At 42.6% G+C, this 26,353-nt stretch overlaps 1 protein-coding gene across 1 annotated transcript in view; it reads right to left on the bottom strand.

Annotated features, from left to right (window-relative positions):
* trappc10 (trafficking protein particle complex subunit 10) overlaps positions 1-26,353 on the bottom strand; it is a 101,383-nt gene that overhangs the window by 19,856 nt on the left and 55,174 nt on the right. Inside the window, exons 6-13 of the mRNA XM_030427711.1 lie at positions 26,148-26,259; positions 25,766-26,013; positions 24,877-25,023; positions 24,522-24,636; positions 15,158-15,234; positions 14,853-14,944; positions 12,944-13,084; positions 12,061-12,170 (exon numbers count right to left, since the gene is read on the bottom strand). Of these exons, the coding sequence (XP_030283571.1) occupies positions 12,061-12,170; positions 12,944-13,084; positions 14,853-14,944; positions 15,158-15,234; positions 24,522-24,636; positions 24,877-25,023; positions 25,766-26,013; positions 26,148-26,259 (1,042 nt within the window). The remainder of the gene's footprint in view (positions 1-12,060; positions 12,171-12,943; positions 13,085-14,852; positions 14,945-15,157; positions 15,235-24,521; positions 24,637-24,876; positions 25,024-25,765; positions 26,014-26,147; positions 26,260-26,353) is intronic.

Here is a 26,353-nt window from a genome sequence, read left to right as displayed (position 1 = left end):
AAGTGACCCAAAACGGAAGTGACCCACAACGGAAGTGACCCACAACGGAAGTGACCCACAACGGAAGTGACCCACAACTGAAGTGACCCAAAACGGAAGTGACCCACAACGGAAGTGACCCACAACGGAAGTGACCCACAACGGAAGTGACCCAAAACGGAAGTGAACGGCAACGGATGTTGACAATGCGGCGGATTGTTGCTGGCATTTTAGGACCCGTGTGCCGGCTGTCTCTGGGCAACACAGAGTCCAACCTCGTCCTTGACTTTTTTCCAGGCTCTCTCCTGTTTTGTCCAAGGCTCTGTGTATCTGTTTCTGTCCCGGAGCTCCCGAGCTCCGGTCTCTGTATGCGTAGTGTGGTAGTATAGTACGGAGCTAACGAGCTTCGGGGCGCCGAGCACGGAGCATTAGCCCCAGTTAGCACAACAATAGAGCAGCTAGCTTTTCTCGCTTGTTGTGTCGTTCCGAGCCGGGGCTGCAGCGCCGACAGCAGCGCTCCGGTCTGCTCCCCGAGCTCTGTACTTGCTAAGTTATGAAAATATATGTCTGTTACTTGATTACAGCGGTCTGTTGTACTTTATTATGAACCACAGTAGCACAATCACATTCATGTGTCCTTCATTTCCATAACTCTGCCTAATATTTATATATATATATATATATATATATATATATATATATATATATATACACATATTTTAATAAGGTAACGCTGAGTGGCCTTGATGCCTGTCAGTCATGATGAGTCGCATCTCGTCACCTCTCTGCTGTGTCTGCAGCTGAGCACTGTGACGCATGTCTCTCTCCCCGGCCGGGAGAGTTATCATACCGGGAAATATCAAATAATAGCCGGGCCGTTTATTTGTTTCAATCACTTAACAGACCAGGCGTTTATTTGGGACAGACGTTTAATTCCTTCCTCTCAAAAATCCGGGTTGAAAATGTCACAAACTCCGCCACCTTCTCGGTGAATTATCTGGCATCATTCTGCAAGTGAAGTTGTTGCGGCGGAGGAAACTCCTCATCTCTGCTGTCACTCATGGTGGCGTACATTTGTACAGCTGTGATTGTGCTACTGTGGTTCATAATAAAGTACAACAGACCGCTGTAATCAAGTAACAGACACATATTTTCATAACTTAGCAAGTGGTCCAACTTCCTCTCCGATTTTCTCCAAGCACTCTCCTTTATTGTCCGGTCTCTGTATGTGTGTACAGCGGTATGGTGGTACAGAGCTCGGGGAGCAGACCGGAGCGCTGCTGTCGGCACTGCAACCCCGGCTCGGAGCGACACAACAAGCGAGAAAAGCTAGCTGCTCTATTGTTGTGCTAACTGGGGCTAATGCTCCGTGCTCGGCGCCCCGAAGCTCGTTAGCTCCGTACTATACTACCACACTACGCATACAGAGACCGGAGTTCGTGAGCTCCGGGACAGAAACAGATACACAGAGACTTGGACAAAACAGGAGAGAGCTTGGAGGAAAGTCAGCGACGAAGTTGGACTCTGTGTTGCTCAGAGACAGCCGGCACACGGGTCCTAAAATGGCTGCAACAATCCGCCGCATTGTCAACATCCGTTGCCGTTCACTTCCGTTTTGGGTCACTTCCGTTGTGGGTCACTTCCGTTGTGACTTTTGTATTTGTGTTGTGGCTTTTGTATTTGTGTTGTGGCTTTTGTATTCGTGTTGTGGCTTTTGTATTCGTGTTGTGGCTTTTGTATTCGTGTTGTGGCTTTTGTATTCGTGTTGTGGCTTTTGTATTCGTGTTGTGGCTTTTGTATTCGTGTTGTGGCATTTGTATTTGTGTTGTGGCTTTTGTATTCGTGTTGTGGCTTTTGTATTCGTGTTGTGGCTTTTGTATTCGTGTTGTGGCATTTGTATTCGTGTTGTGGCATTTGTATTTGTGTTGTGGCTTTTGTATTCGTGTTATGGCTTTTGTATTCGTGTTGTGGCTTTTGTATTCGTGTTATGGCTTTTGTATTCATGTTGTGGCTTTTGTATTCGTGTTGTGGCTTTTGTATTTGGCCTGACACCTCTGGGCCACCGTAGTGATGGACGCAGTGCCGGTACTAAGGGACCTAAAGACCCAGGTCCGAGTTGACGAGCGGGATAAAGTGAAGCGGGAGCTGGTCAGGCACAGGTGGGAGAGACGGGACGCCAAACGAGGTGGACGGAGAGTCGGCATGTTTACGGAGGAAGACTGCAGGTTTTTCTTCCCCTGAAATGTCTGGGCATGTGATGTGGGAAGTAAGGGTTTTTTTCCCTATTATTTTAAGACAGCTTTGTACAGCTGAGAATAATCTTCTGTTTGATGGACTTAAGTTTAATGCACCCCTTACCCTCCCATTACAGTGATGTTGTTGGGGTATATATTTTTGAAGATTTGTTTCAAGTCTATATTACTATTTTTCATATATACCTGTTTCTCTCTATATTCTGCCGAGCTAGAATGTAACAATTGCATATTATCTAGTCGTTTTGGATGGTGGCATCAGCTGCAATTGACTCGATATGAGTGATTTACACTCAGCCATCATAAGGCCGCAGCAGTTTACCCAGTGGAGTGGGACTGCTGCACAATGTGACATTATCCCGGAGGGACTCCGCCACCCTCCGCCCAGTTCCACACGGGGACTGGTCACTCTTGGAGATAGGCCAGTTGAGGACTTGGAAGCAAGGTTGATGTGTGTGTTTTCTGATGTTATGGTTGGAAATTGTACATAGTTCCTGTTATTTTGTGTGTTACTTCCTTGACAACTGATAAGACTTTTACAAATGGTGACAGTGCATTTGGGACTTATAAGCTAAATGTAAGGCATTATGATAGCAAGGATTAAAAGTAGTGTCATATGGATGGGTTGACTGTGGTTAGCTACAACATAAAGGGTCTGGGAAGCCCGATTAAAATAAAGAAAATACTCAATCAACTTAAAGCTCTACACTGCTCTATTGCAATGTTACAAGAGACACACCTATCTGAGGTAGAACACCTTAAATTAAAGAGGGACTGGGTGGAACAAATATATAGTGCATCTCATAAAGGAGGGAGAAAACGAGGGGTTGTTATTCTATTCGGAAGGAAGGTCTTTTTTAACAAGGAAAAGGTATTGGAAGACAAGGATGGCAGATATATCATGGTGATAGGTACGATTGGGGACAATAGGTTTACATTCATGAACCTGTATGCACCAAATGAGGACTGTCCAAATTTTTTTAAGGCAATAGCATCCAAATTGGCGGACGAGGGGGAGGGAATCATAGTGGTCGGGGGAGACTATAATTGTGTACTTAATCAGAGTATGGACAGATTACCTGCTGAGAAGGGACCTCGATCTAGAAAATCAGTTACTGTTCGGGGAATGATGGATGGATTGGGCTTGATTGATGTATGGCGTAATCATCATCCCAGAGACAGAGATTACACATATAGCTCACAGGTTCACGGGAGTTACTCCAGATTAGATATGTTTCTTGTTTCAAAGGCTGATGCACATAGAGTGACAGAGTGCAAGATAGAAACTATAACTTTGTCGGATCATGGCCCCATTAAGATGAAAATAAATTTAGGTCAGGAAAAAACATTCAGATATTGGAGACTTAATGTCTCAATATTTAACGACCCCCTAATCCAACAGGAACTGCGTGACAAGTTAAAAGAATATATGGTTATAAATGATAGCGGAGATGTTACTCCGTCTATTTTATGGGACTGTGCCAAAGCTGTTATGAGGGGATACATCATTGAAATTACATCGAGGATTAAAAAACAAAGAGAAGCCAGGAGACTTGCACTGGAGACTAAAATTATGAGGCTAGAAAGAGAACATAAAATATCAAGAAGGGGGAATATACTGGAATTGTTAAAACAGGAGAGACAAAAATTAAATGATCTACTCACATATAGAGCAGAGGGAATGCTCAGATTTGTGAAAAGGAAATATTATGACATGGGTAATAAAGCAAGTAGGTTACTGGCATTTCAGTTAAGGAAGGCTCAATTGAACCATGTTGTACCTAAAATTAAACACCCTGACACGAACAGAATTACCTCTCAACCGAAAGAAATTGCAGAGGCGTTAGCTGCATACTATAAAAAATGGTATGAAGGTCAAAAATTATTAGGGAAGAAGGAGAAAATAACAAAACCTTTGGATAAGATACAACTGAATAGGTTATCACAGGATGAGGCTGGGACGCTATGCTCCCCCATAACTGTACAAGAAATCAGAGATAGTATTACTAAGTTAAAGAACAGCAAATCCCCAGGTGTCGATGGATACTCTGGGGAATATTATAAAGTTTTTGTTGATGAGCTAGCCCCAATTTTATGTCGTGTATATAATTATGCTCTGGACGAAAGGGACCCCCCAAAAACCTGGTCAGAGGCAAATATTTCGGTTATATACAAAGATGGAAAGGACCCCACTCAGTTTATGGGATATCGACCAATAAGTTTGCTCTATTTTGGCCAATAGAATACAGAAATTCATTCGAAGATTTGTGAACCCGGACCAAACAGGGTTCATTTCCGGACGGCAGGGCACTAACAATGTTAGACGAGCCTTAAATCTACAATCTATTGCTTCTGATAGAAAGACTCCGTCAATACTTCTCAGCCTGGATGCTGAGAAAGCATTTGACAGGCTGGATTGAACATTTTTGGAGCAAACGCTGGCTCGTAAGGGCTTTAACGATACTTTGAGTTGGATTGGAGTGTTTTATATGAACCCGCGATCTAGAGTCAAGAGTTAATGGTCGATGTTCCGAGTTCTTTGATGTGGGACGGGGGACGAGACAGGGGGATGCACTTTCACCAGCCCTGTTCGCTCTCAGCATTGAGCCCCTCGCGGAATTGATTCGAAGCAACCATCTTATACAAGGGATAAGAGATGAGGGTGGACACCAATATAAAATAGCTCTATACGCTCACGACATATTATTATTTATTGAAAACCCTGTCCATTCAATCCCAGCTCTTCTGGAAAATCTTAATGAATATGGTCTAGTTTCTGGTTATAAAGTTAATCAGAGTAAATCAGAGGCGATGATGATGTCTGGGGCATGGCCTAGACAGCTTGATGATATAGTGTCCTTTCGCAGATCCAAACAGGGTTTCAGGTATTTAGGGATCACACTCACTCCCCAAGTAACACGACTATACACGGCGAACTATAAAAAATTATTTGAGGCATTTAGGGATGAGCTGGCGAGATGGGATGTTCTACCGTTATCTCTTTTGGGTAGAGTAGAGGCTGTTAAAATGAATCTGCTTCCCAGACTCTTGTTCTTGTTTCAATCTCTCCCAGTCGGGATCCCGACATCGGCTCTCAATATGCTGGACAAGCTTATATCTAGGTTCATATGGCAAAATAAGAGACCAAAAGTGCGGCTTAAAACACTCACTCTTCACAAGAACAGGGGTGGACTCAGCCTCCCCAATATAAAATACTATTTTTGGGCAGCGCAACTTACAGCAGTGGTAGCCTGGATTAATAATGACACGGAGACAGGATGGGTAAACACAGAACAGAATTCGCTGCCAGCTATACCTCTGTCCACCCTAGTGTTTTTGAGCAAACAGTCCCAGAAGAAAATAAACAAAAATGTATGGGTGAAGCACACCTTAAAAGCATGGTCGACTGTCCAAAAGAGAATTAGAGGGAAATCTGCCCTTTCACGGGCGATGCAGATCGCGGGAAACCCGGATTTCCTCCCCTCAACAACGGATGTCGCTTTTAAAAGGTGGGCGGGCAGGGACTTAAAAGTTATTGATCAGTTGTTCTGTGACAATGTTTTACAGCCATTCTCATATCTCCAAGACAAATTCTTTTTACCCCAAAGAGATAGATAATAATAATAATATAATATAATATATATATAATATATTAATATATAATATAATAATAATCTAATGACTCATTTTTAAAAGACACTTATACCAGTGCCCCCAAAACTGAGACGTGCAGCGCCTGTCACTATACATAATGTTCACCATTGCCACAACATTTTGATTCTCAGAATCATTTAACCGGCAGATGAACCTGTGCATTACATTTCTCAGAGCCGCTTGCAGTGTATTCACTCCAGCGCTCACCAACAGCTCACTCGCACTAGTCCATCTGGGCCTTTTTAAAAGTATCCTCAAAGCGTCATTGTATGCCACTTGCAGTCTCTGAAGGCTGGCTTTTTTATATTTCAACCACAGATGTGCAGTGTATATAGGTGAACAGTACGCTTTGAACAGAGTCAACTTCACACCAACAGTGCACCAATCAAATTTACGTGCCAATACATTTGCTCGCACATACAACATACGACACTGACGAAAAATGTCCTCATCATCTGTCGGTTATGATGATATGATATATTTCGCTATTTTCAGATTAGGCATTATATCACAAGTCATACAGATTGGAATACAATTAAAGGTGCTCCGTCACACACAGAAGTGTACTTTATTAATATAATTAAACATCAAGTACCAAACAAAAAACATGTCTCCCACATATACAGAAATTTGTTATTAGATACATCAGATAACACTTTTTATTTAAAAAATAAATGGGAACTAGAGTTAAATGTTGTAATTGAGGATAGAGAGTGGGAAACGATATGCACTGGATGTCATAAGGGTATTAATAGTAATATGTGGAAGGAGTTTGACTGGAAGATGAAGACAAGATTCTTGAAGACACCTTCGGTGGTTTCCAAATTTGTAGACGAGCCAGCTGCATTATACTACTGGAGAGAATGCGGGATGGTTGGCGACCACTCACACATATTTTGGGACTGCCCAAAGCTGCTTCCTTTTTGGAAGTGGATAAAGAGCGAGATCGATACAATCTTTGTTATAACTTGGGCGAAAATAAACATGTTCTGTTTATCTGTGCAGTATTGATTTAGTTTGGGAAATTCCGAGACTGCGTTAAAACATGAACGTCAGCGCAGAGTTCATCATCTGGGACTAGAAAATCCTAGCTCTACGCTATGCTCCCCCATAACTGTACAAGAAATCAGAGATAGTATTACTAAGTTAAAGAACAGCAAATCCCCAGGTGTCGATGGATACTCTGGGGAATATTATAAAGTTTTTGTTGACGAGCTAGCCCCAATTTTATGTCGTGCATAATTCTGGGGATTGATTTACTGTTTAGCCCTAGTCAGTTTCTTTTCGATTTAACTCCTGACGATACATACAACAGAGACCAAAAGCACCTGTTACACATACTTTTGATGACTGCTAGAAAAATGGTGACAATAAAATGGAGGAATCCACGGCCACCTACAGTGGCGAAGTGGAAACAGAAGCTGAGGGAGGTGTATGGAATGGAGGCTTTAACTGCTCAGTTACAATTACGGTCTGATGTCTTTAAGACGAGGTGGCTACCTATTGCAAGATACCTCTCTAACTGAAGGGAACCCACACTGTGCTGTACTGTTTTAACTGTCCATTATTCTTTCATTTATTTATTTAATTATACTGTACTCATTGTTATTGTTCAGCTTGCTGGGCCCCATTGTGTCTTTAGCTCTATGTTTGTCTTTGTTTTTTGTTTTTTCTTGCACTGTCTTAGGTACGCTGTGCTGCTGTCAAGAAATGTTTTGTACTGTTTTTTCTTGTTAAATAAAAATAAAGTTCCAAAAAAAAAAAAAAAAACACTCAAAGAATACAACGAGTTCACTCAAACAATACAGGCAAAGACACCGAAGCAGCAAACAGTCGCGGATACTTTCAAAAGGAAAGAGAAATATTCTCGAGACAGCGACATGACCACAAATATTACAGAGAAGGTGATCGAATGAATCGCTCTGGATAACCAGCTCATCTCCGTGGTAGAGGATCAGGGTTTTCTTCGTCATCTGGAGTTTTTGAAATAAGCAATATTACCCGAGAGGGTGTGCTTTAACGTCATTTGAGCACTTCAGTGCTGCTGACCGCATCACTGAAGTGCTCAAATGACGTTAAAGCACACCCTCTCGGGTAATATTGCGATTATACAACTAATACCAACAAAAATAAAATGTATAATCAAAATATATCCATGTTGATGGACAATTTGCTCTCAAATTTAAAGGTTATTGCAAGTGTGCGTCGCGTTTCCATGGAAACACATGGGGTCTGACTAATAACTGAAAAGAAAACAGTTACGTCAGTAGACTCATATGTGTAATGGAACATAGTTTACCTATCCAGCAAATAATCCAACCCTTAGTAACGACCTAGCAACAGAAAGGATTTTCTAGTCCCAGATGATGAACTCTGCGCTGACGTTCATGTTTTATCGCAGTCTTGGAACTTCCCAAACTAAATCAATACTGCACAGATAAACAGAACATGTTTATTTTCGCCCAAGTTATAACAAAGATGTTGATTTTTTTTCTTTTATATTTTTTATAAAACGTTTTCACCATGGTCACAATAGTGTCTCTCACACCGAAGGGAAAATAAATAACAGCCGGTGCGTTTATTTGTTTCAATCACTTAACAGACCAGGCGGCAATTTGAGACCAGGCGGCAATTTGGGACAGGCGATTAATTCCTTCTTCTCAAAAATCCGGGATGAAAATGTCACAAACTTCGCCAGCTTCTCAGTGAATTCTCTGGCATCCTGCTGGGCAATAGTTGTCTTCTGCAAGTGAAGTTGTTGCGGCAGAGGAAACGATTCAGCCAACCAGCACTCACTGCAAACTCCTCGTCTCTGCTGTCACTCACGGTGGCAGACATTTGTTTGGCCATCACCCTGATCATTTTGCGGGACACTCTCTAGTGGCGTGCCCGTTTGCTGATAACTCATCCCCGCATGTTTATCTCAAGCTCCTTGCTCGCTCCCAGCCTGGCCCTGTTGCTCCTCTTACAGACGCTGAAGCAAATAAATCAAAATGAACAACAAACTGATCCATTTTGTAGCCTATTTTTCCGCCGTTTCCTACTCCAGCTCTGACTTTTACAATGTTGCCATGGAGATGAATACAATGTTGCCACAGGCTTGGCGGAGTAATATTTTGAGTAATGAGTCAGGCGTGCTGTCATGCTGATTTGAGCACAGTCTAAATTTCTTGTTGACCAATCAGATTGCTTGGTCGGAACTACTTGTTGTATAATCCCTGGTATGCCCTACCATCTCTGCATTACATTTACTCCACTTTCGAGTTACAACGTGCCGGTATGCGCAGTAGCTTCGTAGGTCTCATACAGCAGAGCATGTAAAACAGGCAATCGAGGAGATGCCGAACGTGTGTGAAACAGATAAGCAACGTATCCACGTCATTTTACGTGACAACAAAGAATATGAAAAAAGCAAAGGATGACATGGAGGTACCAAGCGTGAGCTGTGTCTCACACACACTTCAGCTGGCTGCACACGAGGTCCTGCTGTCACAGTGCAGCATCACACACTCACCTGCTAACACAAGGAAGGTGGAGGCCAATGTTGCAATAGCATATGCAGAATAAGAAAGAGCCATATGAAAGTATAGACTTTGTTTCAACAACATAAAAACCTATGAAGGAAGGTACTTTTTTTCTTAATGCAGCTGTATTATCCAGGAAAATATTAGTTCAGGCTAAGCATCGGATCGGGACTCGGTATCGGCAGATACTAAATATTAAAGGACTCGGATCGGGATCGGGGTAAAAAAAACCTGATCGGGACATCCCTAGGAGCAATACTTTTGAAAGGGGGGCATTGAGGTGAAATTAACGGCGGTTTGCAAATTTAAACCAGGAATTCACAACAAGAAGAGTTTAAATTTGCACTCCAAACGTTTCTTGCAAGAATGCGGTCTGCAATATTATAAAGGATAACTGTTAGTGTATCGTTTCATATCAAAACGAGTCATTACTTCAGTGTTGCTCTCAGCTCTCTGCAGTGCAGCTTTATGCTACCTTCACAGGAATGGACAGCAATGTATCATCTATAGAATTTCCCCAACATGGCGTTTACTGTGAGTAGAGAGAATCTGAAAGCATTACATTTTCCCAGTGATACATTGTGGAAGCTGTGTTATTGCTGTGGTTACAAATCAACAAGTGGAATGATCTGCGGTAAAATCTTGCAAGCAATTAGCTTAGCATCTATCATTCAGACACACACAGTATCTCTATTTTTTTAAGGTTAAATACAGTGATCTCTTCGGCCTCGCTCCGAGTCTTCTGCAGCTCCTGTTTGGGTCACTCATCACTATTAGAGTGTCTGTGGGCTTGTTAGATAGCGTGGGCAGGCAGGCTGCCCTGCTGCTGTTCCACCACCGGATCTGTCCAATAACTAGCCCAGAGACACTGCAACTGCAATAGCCAGTTGTGATTGTGTGTTTACCCTTGCAAGTATGGCTCACAGTCTCCTGCATCATTTCCAAACGCTGCATGTTTGTTTTAAACAACAAGAAAAACACAAGCACAACCCATTAGTACCAGACAGCCACTGAACATACAGAAATAATAACATGTCACGCTGAAAGAGATTTTTGTGGACCTTGTAGTTTACTGGACAAGAGTAAAGGAAATCAGTGGGACCTATGCCAATGGCCGATTGCCTGTTCTTGGCTATCCGCCTGCAGCCACATCGCCCAGGGTGACCTTGTAGTCTGATGTACATCCAGAGAGAGGGAGTGAGTTCAGTGGTCTACAATGAATTTACTATTCAATCAAACTACAGAAGAGACAATAATGGGTTGTCTAGCTAATATAATGTTATATAATATAATATAATGTTCAGTGGCTGTCTGATGTTTTTCAGTTGTTCTTGTGTTTACCTTGTGGTTGTTTAAAGCAAACAGCCAGTAGTGGAGCTGATGTAGTGGACTCTGAAACATAGTTCCCTGGTAAACACACCACCATGACTGGTTGTCGTTGCTGCAGTGTCTCTAGGCTCATTAGGTAGAGCAGACAGGCCTGGTGGCGAAGCAGCAGCATGGCAGCAACAAGAGTATCCGAAGATTTGGAGAAAGGCTGAAGAGGTTGGTGTCTTTACCCACAACATTAATCAACATACATTGTAAACAATTTGCCAAGATTATATTTTATTTGGACCCTGGTTGACCAGGGTTTCTGCCAGTTTGAACAAGTCCAATTTAAGACACTTTAGGAGAATTTTGAAGTAAATTTATAACCTACACGAAGTATGAAAAAAGTATAGAAAAATACAGTCCAAGAATTACTTAAAAAAAATAACCCATCTTATTGCCATTTACAGAGCAACTCAAACAATGAAGAACGGAGTTATAACATTTTCATTCGTTTTTTATTTTAATTAGTTTTTCAGTTTGTTTTTCATTTCAGTTCAGTTCCAATTAGTTTAACAAGTGATTAAGTAGTTTTTAGTTTAGTTTTTATCTAGGGATTTAATTTAATTTGGTTAACTATAATAGCCCTGGTGTGTGTGTGTGTGTGTGTGTTGAAACGAAGATGGTTTGAATGTCGCTTGACTGCAAGACGGCAGAGGTGGCGCAGAGTTCGGGTCAAGCAGAACTGGATGAACTTTGACCGGGAACTAGTGACAAAGCCATGATAACGTGTGTAAGCGTGAGTTTGCTGGAGACTTTTAGAAGCTGATGTTTTTTCGATTTTGAGTGTGACACCAGCTCTTTCACACCAAGTGTGCCAAATTTGAGGGTCCTCTTGCAGAGCGTACACTGCGCCTCAAATTCATTATTTATTCACGTTCCTGAATACTTCAGAAAGAAGTACAAAACATGGAGCCAACTGTGAATCTCACCAATCCCCCCCCCCAAAAAGGCGATTACGGAAGCAGTAAATGAATGTACATATTTAAGACCTATCTCAATGTAATTTAAGACCTCTATGTAAAATAGGGAAACCCAGTTAACAATTGTAACATTTGATTCAAACACTGGTAATGAAACAAGAAGCATGCAAGTATTGTTAGTATTGTTGCAGCCTGCCGTTCAATTGACTTCACACACTGCTTTATAACAGTGAGACAAACAACGGACAAAAATTGGTCATTATTTGGTGAGGTTACAGCAGAAACAGTGCACTTGGTGTCCTTCTGTTACAGTTTTTTGTTGTGAAGTTAAAGCTTGTACCTGTTATGATCACTTACATGGGTCTCCAGACTTGTCGGCAAAGGTCAGAATTTCTTGACAAAAGTGCTTCCTCTCCTCCATGGTCAGGTTCACATCACCAGCCAACAAGGCACTGGTCTGCAAGTAGCTGTGGTGGCTTGTAAAGGAAACCAAACACTTGTGCATGGGTAGTGGTCAACACAGGAACCGTGTGTTAACTTTCGGATTTCTGAGCATGTCAGATAAGATTTTGCCTCTGGATAATCTATTCAAACCCTGACTGAAAAGATGCTGGGCCAACTCAAAGCTCAAAAATATTTCTGATTACAGCATTATTTCTCTAATGTATGACACAAAACTATTTAAATACAATTTTAATAATTGTCTTAAATTGATGTAGTGGCTTCTATGACACTTTGATTATAAAAACTACTTAATTTTTAGGAAGTTAATAAATCAAAATAAGAATATACATAGGGTGTGGTATTGATTAATGGATTCATGAATCTCTCCTTGTATTGCAAATTGTTTAACTTTTTATCAAACTACATCAAAACCATCCCACTAAATTAACTTTGAAGCATACAGGTCCAATTTGCACAATCTAAGCAAAACCCAGTGCAAGCACTTCGCTCTACTACATCAGCTGGCTGGCTGGTACCACCATCGCTGACAGCAAACAAAGCCCGCTCAGCAAAGTTGCAACTTTTCTCCGTTTTGGCACCTCAGTGGTGGAACAATTTCCCCACCAATGTCAGGACAGCAGAATCACGCGCCATCTTCTACAAAAGACACAAGACTCATTTGTTCAGACTTTGGACAAAAGTTTCTGCTAAATGCCCTTAATGTAAATGTAAATGCAAAGCAATACTGTAATGTTGGCATATGTGCTGTAGTTGAAGTTTTTGATTGAAAGGATACTCATCAGTTCTGGCCAGCAGTTTCTGACACTCAGCGATCTGTCTCCTGGTGTGAGTGACAGGGAGGCTCCATCCCTCTGACACATACGACTTCAGAGCTTCCTGTAAGAAGGTTTCTGCCCGCTCAGGGTCCCCCTTTCTCCTAACAAACACAAAAATACATCATTTGGTTTTCACATCTGTGGAAACAGAGGTTACAAACAGAACACATGCTTGTCTACACATTTTTTTACTTACTTACTTACTCAAATTTATTGACCAAAGTAAATGCAGATAGAGATGGTTTCAGAGGATATCTGAGATCGGCCAATAACAAAAGCCCAGTGTCTAAATAGGAGCGGCTGTAGCTCAGGAGGTAGAGCGGGTCGTCTAGTGTTTGGATTTTTGCTCCGAAATTGCTCCTGATGTTGGCCTCCACCATCAGTGAAAGAATGTGTGTGAATGTGGCAAGTCTTGTCAGGCAATTTGAGTGGTCGGAACATTGGAAAAGCACTATAGAAATCCATGTCCATTTACATTTATCATAAAAACCTCTATATCCCAAAAAAATCCAATATCCAAAATCCAAAATTATTTATTACAATTAATTTCCTACCCAAATATAGTGATATTTGATAATATCTAATATTGGCCCAAGCCTAATAAACAGAACAAATATAAACCTGTAACAGTATCATTAGCAGTGTTGGGAATAATGGCGTTACAATAAACAGCGTTACTTTTTTTCAGTAACGGGTAATCTAACTAATTACTATTTCCACTGTTACAACGCCGTTACCGTTACCGACTATTAAATGTGGCGCGTTACAAACTTGAAGCTGCTCATTGAAGCTGTTGTCATCCGACTCAGCTTTCAGCCACCGGAGCTGCAAAGCTGTTTTGTTTTATTATTTCTTTAAGCTTGGCGAGGGAGGAGGGAGGGGCGGGACAACCGCACAAGTGATGGTGATTGGCTCTCTAAGGCAGAGATAGAGTTCGTAAGCCAATCAGAGGCAGTGTTGAGTTTACACACAAACCACACACGCACACAGCAGCCTCACACACACCAACTAGCAGAGGTGAGCTGCAGCAATGGCGAGTCCGGAGGGAAAGTTAACGTTTTCAAAGTGGAAGTACAGACACTACTTTAATCTCCTTTGTCCACGTCTGTTGTAAGCAACTCTAATCTAATGAAGCATCTCTCAGTGGCACGCACTTCTACAAAACTAACACTGGCCAAAAACACCGTTGTTGACGCTGTTGATGATGACAGCAGGCCAGGTTTGGCTAACGTGAGCTCCGCTAACAAAGAAGGACACGGAGCTGTCCAAGCAGCTACTGCTGGATGTTTCTGCTCCAGCTTCACAAAAACTTGTGACACAGACTGAACTGAATGCAATGATAGGCAGGTATGTTGTTGAGAACTTGCTCCCATTATCAACAGCTGACTCAGACTCCTTCAGAGCACTCACTGGCAAAAATATCGGGGAGAACAGATGCAGGTCCGCCATGCAGAAATACATTTTCTAAATACATGGATACCGAGTAGCTAAAATGAATGCCGAGCTCAAAAGGGGAAATTTTTAAAAGTAACGCAATAGTACTTTTCCTGGTAACTAGTTACTTTTATAGTGGAGTAATTCCATTACTAACTCAGTTACTTTTTGGAAGAAGTAACTAGTAACTATAACTAATTACTTTTTAAAGTAACGTGCCCAACACCGTGGATCATAGAGAGAGATGGGTTTTTTCAGTTGCACTATCACACCCACTGGATCATATTTGCGTTTTTTTTTATTTTGCCTGATTAGACTTCTCCTCAGCAGTGTGTGGGCAGTTTCAAGCAGTGACTGATTGGCAGTTCTGCAGTACTCAAGTGTATGTGCAGGGAAAAGTTTGAATAGTTCGAGGATCTTGCAGATTTTCCTTACATGTAGAATTCAGCCAGGCTTTTTCCCACCAGTCTAGCAGACCTCAGCCGACCTATGGCCCTGTACATCTCCATAGCAGCATGAGAGAGTTCCTGATGCAAGTGTGGCGAACGAGGTGGTGTTGGTGGAGGAATAGGGTGAGAGTGTAGAAGAGAGGAAAAGATAATCAACTGTACTGTTTCTAGTGAGGTTTTAAGATAAAACATCATAAAAAAATGATTTTAGGAAATGATTGAGAAAAAAATCTGTTAACTTACTGATATGCCAACTACTGATACAGTATGCAACACAAGAAACTGACTTACGAGATAGTGCCTTTCAAAAGCTTCCATGGATGACAAGGCTTCTTTCAGCTTTTTGTAAGGGCTCTGTAAACTGTTGACTGTGGAGGAAAACAGTTGACAATTAAGACAAGACACAGATAATTAATGTCTTTCAAATTAGAGTCAGCTGATTCAAAATTGAGGCGTAATGAATCCATCTATGTCAAACTGGAACAACCATCTTTGAACGAGTGACGCCAAGATCCAAAAGTGGCTGAAGGTATGTTGATTGCTGCTCAGCGGCATATACCAATCCCCAGACTGGCATACAGATTCTCGGAGTGGTATATACTGATCCCCAGACTGGCATACAGATTCTCGGAGTGGTATATACCGATCCCCAGACTGGCATACAGATTCTTGGAGTGGTATATACCGATCCCCAGACTGGCATACAGATTCTCCGAGTGGTATATACCGATTCCCAGACTGGCATACAGATTCTCGGAGTGGTATATACCGATCCCCAGACTGGCATACAGATTCTCCGAGTGGTATATACCGATCCCCAGACTGGCATACAGATTCTCGGAGTGGTATATACCGATCCCCTGACTGGCATATACCGATCCCCAGACTGGCATACAGATTCTCGGAGTGGTATGGTATATACTGATCCCCAGACTGGCATACAGATTCTTGGAGTGGTATATACCGATCCCCAGACTGGCATACAGATTCTCCGAGTGGTATATACCGATCCCCAGACTCGCATACAGATTCTCCGAGTGGTATATACCGATCCCCAGACTGGCATACAGATTCTCGGAGTGGTATATACCGATCCCCAGACTCGCATATACCGATCCCCAGACTGGCATACAGATTCTCGAAGTGGTATATACCGATCCCCAGATTGACATACAGATTCTCTGAGTGGTATGCTGCTATTATGCAGCTGTTATTCCACCGAAACATGACGGTATGTGCCGCCTAAGATTGTTGTGGCGAGGGACTTCCGGCCGGACACCATCATGGCGGCAGCATAAACGAGAGGCTCCCCGACATTGAGTAGAAAAGCCCTATTAGCCGGAAATTTGTGACAGTTTTGAGTAAAGAGAGAGCGGAGTTAAGAGGGCGATGATTAAGACAAGAGGAAAACCGCGGAAACCGAGTAAGAACGCGGAACCGGACCTCGAGCAGGAGTGCGAGCGAGCTAAGCTAGCGGGCGAGTTGGCCGAATTAGCAGAGGAACCTGCAGAGCTATCTGGGGTCTCAGCGGGGTCATACAGTGACAGAGTGGCGACATCACGAGAAAGCTGTGACGACGGGGAACTGGACCAACCGGTGGGACAGATGGCGGATCTGGGGACGATTCTGCAGGAGTTACGCGAGTTTCGCCGGGAGAATGGTGAAAGTTTGAGGCAGATCAAAGACGACATCAGGAAGGCCAACAGCAGGATAGATGACGATAGCTGACGTGCTTTGGGCACATTGCCCCCAAAGGACGCTCCGCCGAGGTCCATTGTGATCAACAAAGCTTCCGGAGTAAAGAGGAACTTATAAAAATAGCTTGGCAGAAGAAGGGCTTTGAATACGAGGGGAGAAAGGTGTTTTTGGATCATGACTATGCGCCAGAAGTTCTGAAAAGATGCAAGGAGTACGCGGAGGCGAAAAGGGCTCTGCGGGCTAAGAATATACGCTTCGAATTCCACTCGACTCTTTCCCAGCGAGGCTCTGAGTGTTTTATGAGGGAGGGACGCAAGTCTACAACACAGCGCGGGAGGCGACGGAGGACATGGTGGCCCGAGGGTTCCAGGTGGAGATCGTGAAGCCGGCGGAGGACTGGGCGGGGCGGATTAAGAAATTGTCCTGGATGACGAGCCGAGTGGGGAGCGGACGGGGGGCGGGGGACATGCGCCAGGAGTTTAAACGGAGATTGCAAGTCTTCAGGAGAGACCCTGACGACTGCTAGAGCGCAGCACTTTGATGTGACAGTTCATTTGTTTCCAGGGGCGTTCCTAAATTGGACATGGACAGCAAGGTGGGGCTCAGCGAATGGCTCATCTGTCAAAGGTACAGCCTATAACGCGTTTTTGATACTTTATTTTAATTTTTTTTCTCACCCTGGGTTATAATTCCTCATAAGATAAGGACGTCAGGGCTGCACTGTGGAACTGTGGTAGCCATATGGACATAGCTGTGTCTGACATCGAGGGCCCCCCGCCCCTAGGGAGTGGGGGACACCCCTCAGAGCTGACTAAACACCAAAGCTCTAATAAGGTTAATGTTCAGACCTCACTTAAGGAAGTTATTTCACTGTTTTGTTGGAAATTGTTTCTGTTATTGTTATGTTCTGTGTGTTTGAATGTTCACTTCATTCCTGTAGCAAATGGGGTGGGTAATGCAATAGTGCTGGGGAGGTTGGTACATGCCATGAGAATGCATAATGAGGACGGGCTCCAGGAACGATATTAAAGTTGCCTCATATAATGTCAACGGTGTACTTAACCCGGTCAAAAGGAGTAAGATCATGAGTAAGATGAAAAAAGAAGGGGTAGGGGTCATAATGTTACAGGAGACCCACCTGACAGAAATAGAACATGTTAAATTAAAAAGGAGTGGATACAATCAAATATTCTCTGCCTCTTACAAGAAGGGTCATAGGAGAGGGGTTGCCATTATAGTTTCTACTAAGTTAACATTTGACAAGATAAAGGAGCTGAGCGACAGGGAGGGAAGGTTTGTCATGGTTAAGGGGAAACTGGAGGGGGAGATGGTGACTTTTCTTAGCGTCTATGCTCCACCCGGTTCAGATTGGGGGTTCAATAGGCATATATTTGATTTGATAACTCTGGAGGCAGAGGGTGTCCTGATAATGGGGGGGGGGACCTGAACCAAAGACTGAGCCCACAGCTAGATTCCTCAGGAGGAGGCACACAGAGGAATGGGCTTGGTAAGAAGATAAAGGTTTTAATGTCTGAAATTGGTATTTTTGATGTATGGAGGGATCTGAATCCCACTATTAGGGATTACTCCTATTACTCGGCACCTCATAATATATATTCAAGGATTGATTATTTTTTGATGAATGATAAGGATAGGTATAAAGCGGTGAACTGTGAAATGGGAGTAATGGACCTATCAGATCATAGCCCTCTTTATCTAACAATACGCCTGGAATGTGAGAAAAAGACAACGCTTTGGAGGCTAAATTCGAGTATGTTAAAAGGCCAAATGAGAGAAGAAATAGTGATGGGGCTTAAGACATATATGAAAGAGAATGATAACGGAGAAGTGTCCCCTCCTGTGTTATGGGATGCATGCAAGGCTGTGATGAGAGGGCAGCTGATAGCAAAATCGGCGTATTTGAAAAGGATGGGTCGGTTGACGCTAGACGCACTGAAATCAGACCTACAAAGGCTAGAGACTGTACATAAGAATAAGTCAGACGATCACGTGATTCGAGAAATTAAAAAAAAGAGGGCAGAGATTGATCAGATTTATGCAAAAGAGATTCAAAAGAAACTGCTTTTTACAAAACAAAGATACTATGAGGTGGGTGGCAAATCAATAAAATTACTGGCATATAAACTGAAAAAACAGCAGGAAAAAAGCAGTATTCACAGGATCAGGGATCCTCATTCGGGATTGGTTGTGGACAAAACGAGAGACATTCAAAAATGCTTTGAAGATTATTATACATCTCTTTATGCTCAGCAGGAAGTTGATAATGACGGAGTGTTTTTGGGGACCTTAAATCTACCAGGAGTTACGGAAGAACAGAATAAGAGTTTAACCCCCACCCCCCACCACCCTGGTCAAATCTTGCCTCCCATCTGTGCCTCCCCTCATCTCTGCCATCATTCACTCTTCACTCACCACTGGAATTGTTCCTCCATCCCTCAAAACTGCAGCCATCACCCCTATCCTGAAAAACCCTGGCTCAGATCCTAATAATTACAATAATCTCTGCCCCATCTCCAACTTACCTTTCATATCCAAAATCCTCGAAAAAGTAGTTGCCACTCAATTGCACACACATCTTACACAAAATTCCCTTTATGACCCTTTCCAGTCTGGTTTCCGGTTCTCTCTCCATTCTCATCCTCCTTGACCTTAGTGCAGCATTTGACACCATCTCCCACCCTATCCATCTCAGCAGACTCTCCTCCATCGGCATCACTCACACCCCCCTTCAATGGTTCCACTCCTATCTCTCAGGTCGTACTCAGTTCATCCAGCTCAAATACTTTAAATCCAACCCCTCCCCAGTCACTACAGGTGTGCCCCAAGGCTCTGTCCTGGGCCCCCTCATCTTCATCACTTATCTCCTCCCCCTTGGCACCATTTTCCGTAAATTCAACATTCAATACCACTGCTATGCTGATGACACCCACTTCTACCTCTCTAGTAAACCAAACTCCACACTCCCACCCTCTTCCCTTACCGCCTGCTTATCAGAAATTAAATCCTGGTTCACTTCAAACTTCCTGAAATTAAACAGTGATAAAACTGAAATTCTTTTAATTGGCACCCAATCTACACTATCCAAAGTTGACCGTTTCCCCATTCTCATCGACAGCTCCTCGGTTTTCCCCTCCCCTCAGGTTAAGAGTCTGGGTGTCCTCCTCGACAGCACTATATCCTTCAAATCCCACATCAATAACACCACTCGTTCTGCCTACTACCACCTACGAAATATCAACCGACTCCGTCCCTCCCTCACCCCCAGCACTGCCTCCATCCTTGTCCACAGTCTTGTCACCTCCCGTTTAGATTACTGCAACTCTCTTCTTCTCTGTCTCCCTAACAAGTCCCTCCATAAGCTCCAACTGGTTCAAAATTCTGCTGCACGAATCATCACCAAAACCCCTTCTTCCCACCACATTACCCCTGTCCTACAGCAGCTTCACTGGCTCCCGATTAAACAAAGAATTCAATTCAAAATCCTTCTGTACACTTTCAAAGCTATTCACAACCTCGCCCCTCCTTATTTGTCTGATCTCCTTCACATCTCCAATCCAGCCCGCTCCCTCAGATCCTCCTCTTCCCTCCGCCTCACTATCCCCCCTGTACACCTCCGCACCATGGGGAGCCGAGCTTTCAGTCACTCTGCTCCCCAGCTCTGGAACTCCTTACCACCCGACATCTGTAATACCAACTCCCTCCCTGTTTTCAAAACCAGACTCAAAACCCACCTGTTTAAAATTGCCTATTCACTCCACCCCTAACTGTTACACCGCCCTACCTCTATTGTTGTTCTATTAAATTGTTGCACACTGTATGTTCACTGATGTTTTGAAATGTTGTTAATTGTATGGTTTTCTTTCTTTGTATTTGGATGTTTGAATGTTGTTTTATTGAATGTTTTAAATTGATATTCTTTTTTTTTTTTATCCATTGTTTTTTTTCTGATGTCCCTCTGTAAAGTGTCCTTGAGTGTCCTGAAAGGCGCTTTGTAAATAAAAATTATTATTATTATTATTATTATTATTATTATTGTTATTGTTATAGCTGAAATCACAGATGAAGAGATAAATAGGGCCATCTCCAACCTTAAGGTCGGCAAGTCTCCGGGTGCGGACGGATATATCGCAGACTGGTATAGGTCGCTTAAGGCACATTTGGTCCCTCTTCTGCGGAAGACGTTTAACTGGGTGTTAGAGAAAGGGGAAATGCCAGGATCATGGAGAGAAGCCATAATTTCAGTGATTCCGAAGGAGGGAAAAGATAAACAGGACTGCTCTAGTAATAGACCGATCAGTGTCCTCAACCAGGACTACAGACTATTTACAGCTGTTCTAGCCAGGCGCCTGGAAAGAATACTGCCTGACATTATTCATATGGACCAGACTGGTTTTATAAAAGGGAGACAGACGCATGACAATATTAGGCACACCTTACATGTGATGCAACATGTAAGCCAAAATAAGGTAGAGGCAGCGATAGTGGGTTTAGACGCAGAAAAGGCGTTTGACTCGGTTGGGTGGGCTTTCTTATATAAGGTGTTGGGAAAATTTTGTTTCAGTGAAACATTTATTAAAGTTATACGAGCCCTGTATGATATATATCTGATATCTATATTCTTTTCGCAATATTTCTGGAACCACTAAGTTGTTGGATAAAACAAAATGATGCCATAACGGGTATAGATGTGGGGGGAGGGGCACAAAAGTTAGCCTTATTTGCAGATGATTTATTAGTTTATTTGTCGAGCCCAAATAAATCCCTGCCAGCACTTATGGCTACTCTTGGAGAATATGGACGTATGTTGGGTTATAAAATAAATGTAAAAAAGACTGAGGTGATTACTTTTTTCTTTGACCCAAGCCGAGCTATAAGGGACGAATATAACATTAACTGGGAGGCTACGTCGATACAATATTTGGGAGTTACTTTACCTCGGGAATTGGGTCAATTAAAATCCAGTAATTATGATAAATTGATTAATAGGATTAAATCAGATATTAGTATGTGGAATCTGTTACCCTATACGAGTATTGCACAGAGAGTGGAGGTCATTAAGATGAATGTACTGCCAAGCCTTCTGTACCTGTTCCTCAGTCTACCTGTGGAGGTGCCAGATACAGATTTCAAGGAATGGGATAAACTGATTTCTAGGTACATCTGGCAAGGACGAAGATCTAGGATCAGGTTCAAGACACTGCAGTTGCCTAAGAACAGGGGAGGATTAGCACTCCCATGCATGAAAAGTTACTATCAAGCTGCCCAGATAAAAACTTTGCTAATATATTTGACCCTTCCTACTCAGCACGGTGGAAGGACATTGAGGCTGGCACGACGATTAGGGTTCCGATACAGGCGATGATAGGGGACGAAAATGTAGGTAAATATATCAAGGAGGGGGCAAACCCTTGGTTCAAAGTTTCGGTAAAGATTTGGTTTGAAGTAATCGGGAAGTACGGATTGAAGAATCAATGTAAACTACTGCGGTGGATTGGTTATGATTCCAAATTTCAACCTAATAGAATGGATGGGACCTTTGGGAATTGGGCAAGGGGACCTAAAATTTTTGGTGAGCTCCTTCAAAAAGGGAAGATTAAAAGTTTTCAAGTGTTGAAGGGTGAATTTGCACTAATGGATCGGGATTTGTTCAGGTATCTGCAGTTGCGGCATTACCTTGAGCATATACTCAGGGTAGATGGGGGAGGGGGGGGGAATCAGCACTCATCAAGATGTTTCTTAAATCGTATGAATGGGGACTGGGGAGAAGGCTGATTTCGAACCTGTATAAAGGGTTGGAGGATTTAAAGGGTAATAAAGGAGAAATGGGAGAGGGAGGCAAATATGATTTTATCCGTGGATGACTGGGAAGAGATTGTTGGGCAGCAGTGGCGGTCAACTTGCACTCTGTCTTGGAGAGAACACGGATGGAAGAACATTATCAGGTTCTTTAGAACGCCGGCACAGGTGGCATATCGCGACACAAAATGTTGGCGACTATGTGGGGCTGATAAGGCGGACCACTTTCATGTGTTCTGGAGCTGTCCCTCCATCAGCGGGTACTGGCAGGAGGTTAAGAAGGGTATGGATAAGGTATTGAATGTAAATGTTCCACTTAATTTTAAGGCGTTGTACCTGGGGAAATTGGACATAGATTTACAAAGATTTGGGGACAAGCAAATGTACAGAATAATGATGGTTGCAAGTAAGAAAGCACTCACCAGAAAGTGGTTAAAGACTGAGGTACTGACGGTTGATGACTGGATCAATGTTATGCTCACTGTGTATGTGATGGAAAAATTATCTTTCTCCCTTCGACTGGAAGCAGACAAGTTTGAAAGGATATGGCAAAACTGGCTGGAATATGTTAGACCGTTGATGTCAGATTTTATCTAATGAGTTCAGCGGGGATTAGAGCTGGAAGGAAGAATGACACCCTTGGTTCATAGCTACAGGACTTAAATTGTGTGTGGGGTTTATTTTGTTGTGTGGTTATTTATTTTATTTATTTATTTTTTATTTCATTTTACTTTCCTTTTGTGAACTTTCTGATGCCTCTGTTTAACATAATCTTCACTCTGTCCAGGTTTATATTGTGTGCGAGAGGGTGATGTATGTTCACATTGTGGCGATGTGTGAATATATGCTGCTTTGTTTCAATAAAAAGAAAATTAAAAAAAAAAAAAAAAGAGATTGTTGTGGCACTGAGAGTCTGTTGGATGGGTACCGCCCCCTGATGAATATGCAAATATAATGCCTCTGGGCTGGTTTGACGACAAGTACTGCTGTAAATGTATATAAAAAAAATTGTCTTGATTGACAATGCTAACTTAACACATTATGTCTAAATTTCTGCCTTTTTAACTACCTAGAGCTAATGAAAGAGCTAGCCTTAGCTAACATGGCTAATGTTAGCCCAGCCACCGTAGCCAGTCTGACTGATCGATAGCAGAAACTTTGAGCCAACCAATTATGGCACATTATGTATCATGTTCACTACTGAACATGTGCCACAATAGTTAATGTCCTGCAAAGTAGATTTTATATTAAGTAATGTATTATTGTGTTCTCCTAATAATAAAAACCTGTCACTATTGTTTTGTTGGTTGGCTCAAAGTTTCTGCTATTGATTGATCAGACTGGCTACGGTGGCTGGGCTAACATTAGCTAGCTCTTTCATTAGCTTTAAGTAGTTTATTGGCCATAAATTTAGACATACTTTACTATCATATCGCAAGAGTTGTAATTGCGTGTAATTACTGTCTATATGCTTACATCCCAACAACATAACATACATACTTTCCTTAACTTACGGTAATGTGTTAAGTTAGCTATACATTTGTCGTCAAACCAGCCCAGTGGCATTATATTTGCATATTCATCAGGGAGCGGTACCCATCCAACAGTCTCTCAGTGCCATAACAATCTCAAGCGGCACATACCGCCATGTGTCGGTCGAATAACAGCGGCATAATAGCAGCATACCACTCCGAGAATATGTATGCCTGTTCGGGGATCGGTATATACCACTCCGAGAATCTGTATGCCAGTCTGAGGATCGGTATATACCACTGAGCAGCAATCGACATACCTTCAGCCACTTTTGGATCTCGGTGCTACTGCTTTAAACATAGGTGGTGGCCTATGCCATTACTTATCACCCACCTGCAATGCAGTACTGAGTTCTCTCCCAAGACAGTTTAACAACCATTCACACCTGAGCTCACCTAGCCCTGGCAACCCACATGAAGACCAGTTGAATGACTCTGAAACTCAGAGCTCACACATGTCCTTACAGACTCTGTAAGGTCACAGCCACACAGGGTTTAAAAGCCTGCACACTCCCCCGAGTTAGTTAGTGGTGAGATGAGACTGTCCAGTTGCCTATGATACAGCACCTAGATTTATATTGTCATACATGACAAGATTTGAGTCTCACCAGTCTCAGGCCTCTCATCCCCCAGTCCAGCCAGCAGATCCACAGTCCTGTTTAGGTCCTCAGATGTGGGTCCCTTCTCTGACACCAGGCCACAGTGTTCCCCAAGAGATTTCAGCTAGAGAAATGAGACAAGATCAAGAATTAAGAATTTGAAAACAGCAACAAAAAATCCTCACACAAATCATCAACTTTATACTTGAGTATAAGTATACTACTTATACTTTATACTAGGAAGAACTAAGCCGTAGTCCACTGACGGTATCATGACACATGATATCATCATGATACCGTCAGTGGACTACATGGAAGTAACACAAGTGATTTGAGCTAAAGTTAAATGAGTATTTTTGGTTACCTTGTCTGTGGCATAAGCCCACAGGCCGACAGTGTGGGAGCAGTTTGCAGCTAGCTGGGCCTGATCACAGCAGCCCTCAATCCTGTGCAGAACCTCCAAACAGCTGAGAAACACCCAGCAGTCAAGCGCCCCTTCCAGAACAGTCACCTGAATAAAACAACATCTCTCTATCAAAGCAAGAAATCTGTGTGTGTGTGTGTGCGCGCCTCAAATATCTCTGCGGATCAGGATCAGACTGACCTGAGTTTTTCAACATGGCTGCTGCGTGGTTTAAGGGTGTGCAACGTCGGATTTGTTTGGACTGCAATGATACCGTTAATAAATTATTTCATAAATGATTTACGAATTCCGCGAGCATTGTCAACTATAGCCACCATAGTCACCATAACCTGAGGGAGCCCTGAGCTTGAGGCATTGCCTGCATTTAAATGTAAATAGTTACATATAACTCTGTAAATTTCAAACACTTACGCACAAATTTAGCAAACAACAATTTATATTTGCATTATAAGTAATAAAAATGGTTCGTTAAACATATTTATACTTCCTAAGGGCAATGCACTAGTACACTATTACGATGAGGAAACATTCAGTTAATTTAGGTTTTCAATGTAGGTTTGTTGTCCAAACATTATTCTGGCTTATGATTCTCATTCAACTGGGCGACTCCTGTCCTCTAGTAAGATGTAAACATTTATGAGATAATACTTTTCAATCATGTTTCCTAAGAGATTAAATTATGTAGTCTATGTGGGACACAATTAATTTTTGATGAAGAGGAGGGCATACTTCAATCCAAAACTGACTCATTAAACTTTGCTTTATCCATAATTGGCTATGCAGGAAAAATATGTACATGAAAGAAATGGTACAGCAGAAGTTGGTTTACCTCCAGCAGCCGTAGCTCCTGGACACAGTTATGCAGCAGCTCCAGGGCTCTCTGCGTGACCTCCCAGGGCCTTTGGAGGAAGATGAGTAAGGTGCACTGGCGGGAGAACAAGTAGCTTCTCAGATCTAACAAGCTGGCCTCCCCACGCTGGATCCCATCCCTCTTCTCCATGTCTATAGGCCGCCGAAGCAGCAAGCCACTCCAGCTGCGCACTGGGGCGCAGAATGAGCCCAGCCAGTTAGCTGCATCTGTGGTCATATACAAAACAGTAGGCCAAGAATCAAAAGTAAATTGATCCTTTCATCCTGGAAAGAGAAATGTTTATTTTCCTTGAGAGGACTGCCATACTGAAATCAATTAGTACTAAATGATGATTACTTACCTCCGGCTCCAAAGTTAAGAACGTATTGAGTAAAAAGAGCATCTAGTTCATCATATTGGACCAAGGCATCTTCAAACTGTTGCAGCATCTCAAAAACAAACGCCAGCTCCTCCTGCACAATCATACACATACTCACATGTGAGACTGAACTATGGACCAATTCGAAGAATTGCACAGTATAATGTCTCAGTATGTGCTGTGCACAA

This window comes from Sparus aurata, chromosome 9 (genome assembly GCF_900880675.1).
Source record: "Sparus aurata chromosome 9, fSpaAur1.1, whole genome shotgun sequence".
NCBI classification, from domain to species: domain Eukaryota; kingdom Metazoa; phylum Chordata; class Actinopteri; order Spariformes; family Sparidae; genus Sparus; species Sparus aurata.
The sequence above is the reverse complement of the archived record's forward strand: the minus strand, read 5'-3'. Positions and strand labels throughout refer to the sequence as shown.